We start from the raw sequence: 10,724 nt of genomic DNA on the forward strand, positions 1-10,724 counted from the left end.
AGAATGGGGTGCTCATTTACCTTGATGATATTCTCATCTTTATGGAGGCCTTAGAATAACATGTAAAGTTGGTGCAGTAAGTCCTAGAAAAACTTCTCGCCTACCTCTATCCGGAACTATCAAAGTGTGAATTCCACAAAACCTCTTTGGATTACCTCGGGTATCGTATTTCCAGTGAGGGAATAGAGATGAACCCAGGGAAAGTGAAAGCTGTGCTAGACAGCTAGCCCCCCCCCCCCCCTGTAAACAGCTACAAAGTTTTCTGGGTTTTGCTAACATCTATTGGCAATTCATCTTGGCTTTTGCAGAAGTCACTCTGCCCTGACTGAACTGTTAAAAACAGGCCCATCACTGACAAAGCTGAAGCCAAATCAGCCTATTGAGTTGACAATGGACTGTCAAAAAGCATTTGAGAAATTAAAACAGCTCTTTGCCCAAGAGTCCATTCTGCCACACCCCGACCCAGAACAGCAATTCATAATCCAGGCAGATGCCAGTGATATGGTTGTAGTAGCAATGCTGTTGCAAAGAGACAAAGAGGGTGAACTCTTGCCATGAGCTTATGTCTCCAAAAAACTCACCGCCCCTGAAAGGAGGTGGGCCATTTGGGAGAAAGAAGCCTATGCGGTCCATTGGGCACTACTGATCTGGAGACATTTCCTAGAGGGGGTGGGGAAGTGCCATTTGAGGTCTGGACTCATCAGAAAAATCTTGAAGCCTTAAAAAGCCCCAGGAAGCTGTCTCCAAAGCAAGTCAACTGGGTACAATACTTCAAGAGATTTAAGTTCGAACTGAAGCACATCCCTGCTGGGAAGAACTTGCTGGTGGATGCCTTATCTAGGAAACTGCAATATGACAGTTAGAGGGAGGAGGTAATTCACGCCATAATTTACCCCAAACAAACGGCAGCTCAAGTCACCACCCAAGGCCAGACCAGGAGACCATCTACTCCCAGCCAGGACAAGCTGACTGCTGCAATGAAATTGGTGTGGCCAAATGACCTCTGGCTCAATGACAAGAAAAGCATCCTGACAATGAGAGATGGCTTAGCCTGGAAAGGATCCAATGTACATTCCCGCAAGCCTGAGGCTGGAAGTACTATAGCAAAGCCACGACACAAAACTAGGTGGTCACTTTGGATTCCTAAAAATGCTCCACCTTGCTAGACATCAATTTTGGTGGCCTAGGATGAAAACAGAAATGGAAGACTATGTGAAAATCTGTTCCATATGTGCAACAATGAAACCTGGCAAGCCCCCTGGATTATTGCAATAGGTGACCAGCCCCAGCCAACCATGGGAAGAGATCACAATGAATTTCATTGTAGAGCTCTCAGACAGCAGCGGGAATAAAGTAATTTGGACAGTCGTTGACTTATTTTCCAAGCAAGCTCATTTCATCACTTGCTCAGGATCACTGTCTGCTAAGAAGTTAGCGAAGATGTTTGTCAAACACATTTACTGCCTACACGGTGTACCCAGGAGAAATATCTCTGACCCCAGAGTTCAATTCACCAACAAGTTCTGGAGGGAGTTCCTGAGGTCCATTGGGTTCACGCAAGGACTTAGCTTGATCTTTCATTCAAATGGAGCAGCGGAACTCATGAACACAATGGTCGAACAATACATCTGTTGTTATGTAGATTACCAACAAGGCAACCTGCTACTATTTGCCGAAGTAACGTATAACAACGCTGTCCATAGCAGCACTGAATTAACTCCTTTTCAAGTTACCAGCAGCATGGAATTTGTTCCCATGCCTGAACTGCTCAGAGAGGCCCCCTCCTCCTCCATGTCTCTGACTGAATGGATGGACACTCTAAAAAAGGGGTGGAAGAATACAAAAAGGGCTCTGGCAGAAGTGGTAGAAGAATACAAGAAACAAGCTGACAAGCACCGGTCGCTCCAACCCCCCTTCCGTGTGGGGGATAAAGTTTTATTGTCTACCAAATATATGTGGTTAAGAATGCCTAGCAAGAAGTTAGGGCCAAAACTTTTAGGTTCCTTCCCAATAGTAAAAATAATTAATCCAGTTACAATTCAACTCAGTCTGCCTATAATTCTAGGGAAAATCCATCCAGTCTTTCATTGTGGCATGCTGAAACCTGTGATTGGGTTTAATGTAAGACTGCAGACCCAACCACCCACTCCTCCATACAAGGAGAAACTCACTACAAAGTGGGGGGAAAATTAGACTCTAGATTGTATAGAGGTTGTTTGCAATATTTAGTGCAATTGGAAGGGGTACCCTTTGTCTGAAGCTACATGGGTGAAAAGTTGGAATGTAAGAGCTGACAAGTTAGTAAAACAATTCCATGATAAATTCCCCAATAAGTCAAAGAGTCCCCCAAGGGGGAGGGGGATGTGGTTAGTTATGCTACATTACTCTTTTTACAGGACACACTTTTCTTCTGAGGGGAGGCCACCTGTCAGCCCTGCAGCCATCTTTTGTTTTGGATCTGAGGCCTGCCACACTTTCTATTATTTTACTATGCATTTTCTATAGTGGGAAAATGGAAGGGGGGATTATACGGAATTAGATGATATGTAGACATAATAAAATTCTTTTTAGAAAGCCAAGATCATTGTTTGTCTCTGTATCTCTGCACTTGACTGGAACTGGATGTGTGGAAGCTGCCAGCATGGCAGTGGAAGATTGGACCATGTGATGGACTTGTGGGTGTGAGGGCAAGATCTTGAACTTTCAACTGGGTGGGGAAAACTAGGAAACTTCCAGATTCGGGCATTCCCAGATGTGCCAACATGGCTCTCTTAATAAATTGGAACTTTGAGTTCAAGATGCTTTACATAATGATCCCGTTTATTTTATGCAAGATGCATAAAAATAAACCATAAGGTTTTATCTCACCTAGTCAAGGGTGACTGGCATTTTCAGGAGAGTTTCTATTTATAGAATTTCTATTATAGGAGTTTAAAAATACTAAGCAGGCTGGCATACATTCCTATGGGATGATAAAACTAAAACGCAGAACTACTTTCAAAGTCATTTAATCAGAAGAGCGTTATTGCAAAAATGGCTCAAAATCAAAAAAATTCACTATGTGAAAATCCCAAATTGGCTATCATCAACAGAAAGGACGACTCACCCAAATTTTACAGATTGGAACAAAATCCTAAAATACAGAGACTTAATTGATAGACAGGGAAATTTAAAAACAATTGAAGAATTGGCAGATCAGAACATGAAAGTTGACTGGCTAACTTACCTCCAAATCAAAACTAAATACAATAAAGATACTAAATTATATGGCATTAAAACAGAACCACACTAATTGGATAAAATTATTCAAAGCTCAGATAGAAGATGATAAGGAGAATATATAAATTCCTCCTGGAATATAAAATGGAAGAGGATATTGTGAAAGAACAAATGATAAAATGGGCACAGAACTTTCGCTATAATATTGAATTAGACAAATGGGAAAAATTTTGAGGAATACATTTAAAAACGACACTATCAGTTGCATACAAGGAAAACCAGTACAAAATGTTTTACAGATGGCACCTGGCACCAACAAGGTTAGCTAAAATCTTAACAAATACCTCCCCAAAATGTTAGAAATGTGAATCAATACACGGAACATATTACCATTTCTGGTGGATCTGTGAGGAGGCTAAAGTTTTTTGGAAAATGATCAAAAATTGGCTGGAGGCAATAACAGGGGTTAAAATAGAATGGAAACCTGAAGTTTTTTTATTAGGAATAATGTCTGCGAAATACAAAAAAGAAATCCAGTATTTAATACTATATATAATTACGGCGGCAAGGATTGCCTTTGCCCAGAAATGGAAAAACAAATTAATTCCAAGCGAAGATGAAATAATAAGAAAAGTTATGGACTGTGCTGAAATGGACAAACTAACTAAAGAAATCCAGGGAAAAGAAGAATCAGAATTCTACCAGATATGGGATAAATGGTATAGGTGGATGGAGGAAAGAAACAAAAATCAATGAAGGAATATAATAAAACTCAAAAAATAATAGTTATGAGTAAAATAAGAGGGTTACGAATGGTGAAATCCAAATGAAATACAATAGAAGGGGAAATAATATAAGGTGAGCGGTATCGATTGATAATTGCTATTATAAAGAACAGGAAGTTCCTGTTCGTATTGTATTGTATAAATGTGGTGTACATCTAAATTTTGTGTGTGTGTATTTTACATATTTGTTAATAAAAATCTTTAAAAAAAATACTAAGTACTAAGATATTGTAGAAGAATAGTTGTACATGATATTTATGCAGGATGATTTGATACTAAATGAAACATTTACTATCTTTCATTTACTACAATATGCTTCACCGTTTACATTTGAAAATCTCCAGTTTCCATCATGCTATGGGTATGGCAGCCAACCTTAGCTGAGATTTTTTAAAAGATGCCTCTGTTAGGCCTGGGTGTCCTTGAATAGAAAGCCACCATGAAACCTAAGGGCTTTTAGTCAACTGAAAGTTGAAAAAAATGTTGCCTAGTAGGACAAATAGCAACAAAGCAAAGAGAATATTTTCACCAGCCACCTGATCATCTTTAAAAAAAAACAAAAACTAAATACTAAAACTTCAAGATTCATCATTTTGTGTAGAGCGGGTGTTCTATTTAGAGTTCAAGGACAACCTCTGGCATTTCCAGGCAGTGCCAAACAAAGACTTGGGCAAAACACTTAAACATTATCCAAGCACTACTGTGTGTAAGTGTGGTCTTAAAACAGTTTAGGGCCAGGCCTCTTAGTCAGAGAGACAAAAGCCAAGAAGTGAGTAAGAACACCAAAGAAGGAAGGAAAGAACCTACTGGAGGTTCTGGTTTGCAAATATATAGCTTTTGTAACTTTGGACCACATTGACAAGGCAACTGTGTAATTTACATTCACATACACACATGAAAAGGAGGCTTAATTCCAAGGCCAGCCAAAATAGGTAAGAAACAATCTCTTTTCAGAAAACTGCCCCAAATTAAAAACTGGTCCTACCCAAATGAAGTATTTCCATTGCTGAAGATTTGTTGAATTGCTTTAATTTGATCTGGAGTCAGGTGCTGGCACTGACTTAATTGTTTTAGAAATTTTTCACCAGTTGCTGCAATGGAATCTCCAGACATCTCACAGACCAAATGGTTTGAAATTCTGGCCTCTTCTTTGCTGACCACCAGGCCAGAGGTATTCTAAAACATTTTTTTATCAAAAATTAAGCAGAAAATAAAACATGGACAATAATTAAATAAAACAATTTCAATTTAATGATTTAATTCAGTTAATTCAATTTCCTATAAGAATAAAGTATTAATTTGAGATGGTGAAAAACAAATTAATTTAATACTAATAGATCTGAGCAACTGTTTGAAGTAAGACCAAGTTTTACAGTAATCATAAACACACAACTGTTTAAAAATATTCTTCCACTTTCTGTCTCATCAATTAAATTGTTTGCTTGAAGTAGGACTCTGTCTGGCTGATCCTTTGCAAATGACTGAGACATATCTGAGCCCTGTTATCTGTAAGGAGTTTGAGCCAGTTGATCCTGAGGACATCAACAGAATCTTTGTGACTGTTAGCTCAGCCACCTATGTTATGGACCTGGTCCAGAATACAGCAGGGTATTCATAGATTTGCCCATGTTATATCTCTATTGTGTGAGCTGCACTGTCTCCTAGTTTCCTTCTGGGTTCAAATCAAGGCACTGATTAACACCTTTACAGTCCTGAATGGCAGAGGTCATGGTTATTTGTGGGGCTGCCCCTCCCTAAGATTATCCACTTGTTTAGTAGATCAGAAAGGGTAGGCGCATTTCAGATCCCTTCCCTGAAATCCTGCCAATTAGTGGAACCTTGGAAGTGTGCTTTTTCTGTGGCTGCCCCTACCTTTTGCAATACCCTCTGCCCAGCAATTGGGCAGGTCTCCACTCCCTACCCTTTCAGGAGACCATCAAGACCTGTCCCAAAGGTGCTTTATCAAAAGGCAACTGGACTTTCTCATTTTTTTTCCTTGAAAATGTTTTGCTTCTCATCCAAGAGGTTTCTTCTGAAGAAGCTTCTTAGATGTGAGGTGAAACATTTGCAAGGAAAAAACCAGAAAGTCCAGTTGCCTTTTGGTAAAGCACCTTTGGGACAACCATGACCTGGATGATTGGGAATCTCCATAGACATCAAGATCTGCTTTGGGGTGGGGTGGGATGGGAAAAAATGGAATGAAGATAATGGAGCTTCCTATGAGGCATCCTAAGAAAATGATTAAGGGTATTTTTTCTCTGATTCTTTCTCTGTATAGTCACTGGTTTTATTGTTGTTCTGAGCTGCTCAGAGCTGTTTAAGATGGGTGGCATATACATAATTTAAATATATAAATAAATACAATCAAATACCTCTCATTGTTTGGTTCTCTGACTCCAAAGATCAAGAGTCTAGATCCTAAACAGGTTGCAGAAGAATATAGATGTCTGTAGGCAATATAAGTACCATACAGAAATGCAATACTTACCAGGAATTTCAGTGCACCATTGGGAGTGAGCATCATTGCACAACCTAAAATATAAGACATGGGTTTCGTCTTAAAGACATTTTATTGAAAAATTATAGTGATTGTCTTTCTCAAGCCAATTGTGGAATATTGTTTGCTATACCATTTTTTAAAAGAATAATAAACAAAACCTCTTGCTTAAATATTTACTTCTTGTGTTTTCTGATAACATTGTGTTCAGTGGTTTACTCGGAACACACAAATCATGAATAAAAACTTCCTTTCCTCTAAAGTAGGTTTCCCAAATAGCAAGGATGATCTCCTTCGGGGAGCTGCAGACAAAACCTGGAAAGGTGTGAAGAATCTTTTTAGCTCTACAGTTTTACAATAAATCCACTTTCCCTAAAAGTTCCATTGCATTTTCATTGTTCATTTGTGCTCATTTTGTGTTTTTAGGCGAGGTAAGGGAGGTATGATGGCAAAAAGGATTAGAAACCCCTGTTCTAAATTCTAAAATGCATAATTAACATTAGCATGCACATATCTCAGAGGAGAAGCTGCTACATCAGAAAACAGAATCTGGATTAGAATTTCACATGGAAGCATTTAATGTCAATTTTATAGCAGTCATGCATAATTATACTCACCAGTCATAAAAAGGCAGCAAAGCATCCTGGGTGATTCTGGCATTATTCCAAATAGATACTTCTTCGTAGGTAAATATATACGTTCACTCCAGAAAAGCAAACAAAGAAATAAATTTATCATCAGTAATAATTATCTTTTAGTTTCCCTGCTTGGTTTAAATATGACAAGATGCCACTGATGCTCTTTGGATCATTAAACTGCACCTTAGATAAGGGTCAATAAAATTAACGATGGGCTCGACTTAGTAAGTTTATGACTACATAGGGATTCTACACTGATCCCTCTTTTGACCTCACCCCAGATTCTGTCATGCCTTGTCCTATAGTCAATGAACTTTATGTCGTCTATATAGACCTGTGTGTTTTGACAATGTATACGTATTTGGATGATGCCTGTAAGGAAAATTTAACAAATTAACTATCAGTCTGTCCCTGAAGATAGGAGAAAGCCTAAATGACTCATTAGGAAAATATTTTTCTTGGCTTGTTCTTAAAACTCTTATTCAGATGAATATTTGTATATGCTTCTATGTTTTGTCCCAATTTATCTTTCCATCTATAGGCTGAAAAATTAAAAATATTTATTTTGCAGATAAAAAATTTTAAAGGTCAAAATGTACAGGTGGACAAATAATCTCAAATGTCAGCGCTTTGGTGCAAATTTTTGGACTCAAGTAAAGCTGGAAAAAAAAACATTGGAAACTGATAGCAACCCCTGTCCTCTGGAATTAGATTCCACCCAAGATCTGGATGGCATCCAACTGCCTGGTATTTTGAAGGGACTTGAAGACCTGGCTCTTTGTGGAGGCCCTTGGATTGAGTAGGTTTTTTCTTTTTTCATTTCTATCCAGTTCTTGTCACCTTTGCCATTTTTGATTTGTTATCTACATTTGTTGCATTTACTTTATTGATGAGCCATCCAGAGTTGTTAGGAGCCAAGCAGCATACAAATTTAATAAATGTATATTTCATTTAATTACATCTGTTTTACGTTACACGTCTTTTCTACAAATCCATAGCTGTAACTAGTATTTCTGCTGAAGACCTGATATTCAGGACAAATTTTGAGACATCAAATCACATTCAAACAATTATCTATTCAAATTTTAGCATCTTTGTCTCTGGGCCAGAATATCTCACTCATCTCCAGTGTCAAATGGAGGAAATGTTACACATATATCCTGAAGGATCCTGTATTTATGTGCAACGCTAGCATTTACCACAATCTGACTACATAAATTCTTGGAATTAAAAGCATGCTGAAGCAAGTTGGTACATTGCTCTTGATATGAATTTCTTGTTGCATCCTCCCAGATTTTGGAAAACTTTTCTAGCAAGAAGTTACCAATTTTTCAAAACTTCATTTGTTGGCTGAAAGAAAAATCAATCTGCCCATAATCTAGAGAGCCTTTGTTTGATTTACTTCTAGCACCTTGAATAATTCGAGGAACGCAGCCCAACCCAGCTGCTTAAAAGGAATGGAACTTTGCTACTTTGCAATTGACTTTACCAACAAACCTGCATGTATTGTACTTCCTTGAAATGATGTGGGAAAGATTAAACTATAATTCACTCTATTAAAAGTTCTTCAATCCAAATGGAATTGAACATTTTATGCATTAATTCAAATCCAGACAATTTGTTTTTTCTGTTCTCCTTTTAGGAGTTCTTCTGAAAACGTCAAATGAATATGTACTCATTATTTCATAAATAAACAACAGGAAATTAGTTAGAACTGTCCTGCAACTGATAAATTGACCAAAAATAAAATTACAGATAACTGCAACTTGCAAAGCCGTAGTAGTTTTAGAAATTGTATGTGTCTTATGCTTCTCTTAAAGAAATCATGATTCTATATGCAAATCCATCCAAATTTTAATTAATATTGGGAGTGCCTATTTGTTATTTAAACCCTCTAATTCCCAGATTAAAATAAAAGAGAAGAGCTCTCAATAGACTGAAATTGAACTGACAACTGAGGCTTACTTAGTCCCAAACAATGAAGCGAAAAGTTCTCTTAAGCAGAAGGCACCCATTCCATTCCCAGAACACAGTGAAAAAAAGCAAAAAACCAAATCTTTCAAGCACAGAACATACCTCTGCTGCCTCTTCACAGGTTTGGTTGACAGAAATAAAATATGGGCATTCTGCTTTGCACAAATGCAATCAGAATGTGATCTCTGCCTCTAATTTCACTTGAAAAAGCAGCCACGCCCAATGCTTATGAAATGTGAAACAATTTGACAATTGGATGGGATGTTTTAAGCCTGTGTCCTGAGTCACCCTGTACCCAGGAAACCAAGGGAAAGGCAGAGGAGAGAACAATTGGCAAAGGCCAGGCTGTGCCTGTAGCAAAGTATCTCTAGCTATTGTGGTTTGCAAGCTACTCTGAGTTATTTAACAAACGATGATAAAAGCATCACTTGGCTTAGCACACTATTCCAACTCAGCCATAATAAACTTTCTTTAAGAAGTCCTGGGGATGTAGTTCAATTTCTCCCAGATGCTTTTTCAGAATAAGGTGATTGTGCCGTGAAGAATACAAGCCACCATGTTCTAAGAAGAGATTTGGGGAGTGCCATTTGCCTTTACTGATAGATTTTGAGTTACTGGTTATCTGTTATCCCAATAAAGGGATTGTTGTTAGCAATACTGTCTCGCCTCAGTCCTTGCTCACCGAGTTACCCTCCAGAACAGTTGACACATTCATAATTCTTAAAGCATTATTTATTAATATATATATTAAATAACCACAGATTAAATGATATAGGATGACATAGAATATATATATATGAAAAGGCTTTCCTTGAAGTCCTAGTATGATAGAAATAGGACCTTGTGTTATTGTGAAAAAGATAACATAGATCAAAAGCATTAGTGGATTTTATGTGGATCGGGATTATCTCCTTAAAAATTTCAATTGTAAGATATCTGCTATAGAAAAATGTTAGGTGGTCTGAGGGAAAATTAGATACAATGAAAAATTATACCTTTGGAAGCACACCACAGTCACAAAAAGTGGGTAGGGCTCTGATTGAAGAGCCCCATCCCTCATCTTACCTTTTTGACTCCACTTCTGCCCCTGTGTGGAATGCAGAAATTTTGATCTTCAGAACATTCCAAAACTTGTTCATTCTATGAAAACAAGGCAGGCCTCTAAGGTATTGTTCTGAGCTGACATTGATAAAATTGAATCACCCATCCCTGCTCTTTAAATTATGGCATTAATCCTCTATGGTACATGCTGGCATATGTCACACTGTTTATGACACAAGTGTTTCTAGCACTTCGAATGACTCAGCAATGGCTCATAAATCATTTTCAGTGTATTCTTAACAAGTACTTTCTCCAGACTTGAGCAATATATGTAAAAACTTCCCATGCCTGCACCTGGCAATTTCTTTTCTGCCATGTCCCCATGGTGTTGTCTTCAACTCAACCCTAAACCCATAGCTAGGATAGTCATGCTTAGCTCTCCAAAATGAAAGCCATTTTCCCCGACAGCCAACAGTGGCCTTCAAGTCTGATGCTGTGTGGACAAGTGACCATATGGAAGTGGGATGAGCCTGGCACCTCTTGCTCACTCCGGACTTTCTCCTCAGGTCC

General features: G+C 38.1%; 1 protein-coding gene across 1 annotated transcript in view; it reads right to left on the reverse strand.

Moving 5' to 3' along the window:
* The window catches only part of MSLN (mesothelin), a 42,895-nt gene extending 33,625 nt beyond the window's left edge, over positions 1-9,270 (reverse strand). Inside the window, exons 1-4 of the mRNA XM_087729493.1 lie at positions 9,215-9,270; positions 7,119-7,206; positions 6,493-6,536; positions 4,990-5,180 (exon numbers count right to left, since the gene is read on the reverse strand). Coding sequence (XP_087585619.1) covers positions 4,990-5,180; positions 6,493-6,536; positions 7,119-7,161 — 278 coding nt within the window. The 5' untranslated portion in view covers positions 7,162-7,206; positions 9,215-9,270. The remainder of the gene's footprint in view (positions 1-4,989; positions 5,181-6,492; positions 6,537-7,118; positions 7,207-9,214) is intronic.
* Positions 9,271-10,724: the final 1,454 nt, after the last annotated feature.

Source organism: Thamnophis sirtalis, unplaced genomic scaffold (genome assembly GCF_051295495.1).
Source record: "Thamnophis sirtalis isolate CommonGarterSnake01/CBP01778 unplaced genomic scaffold, rThaSir2_p1.2 scaffold_14, whole genome shotgun sequence".
Lineage (NCBI taxonomy): Eukaryota > Metazoa > Chordata > Lepidosauria > Squamata > Natricidae > Thamnophis > Thamnophis sirtalis.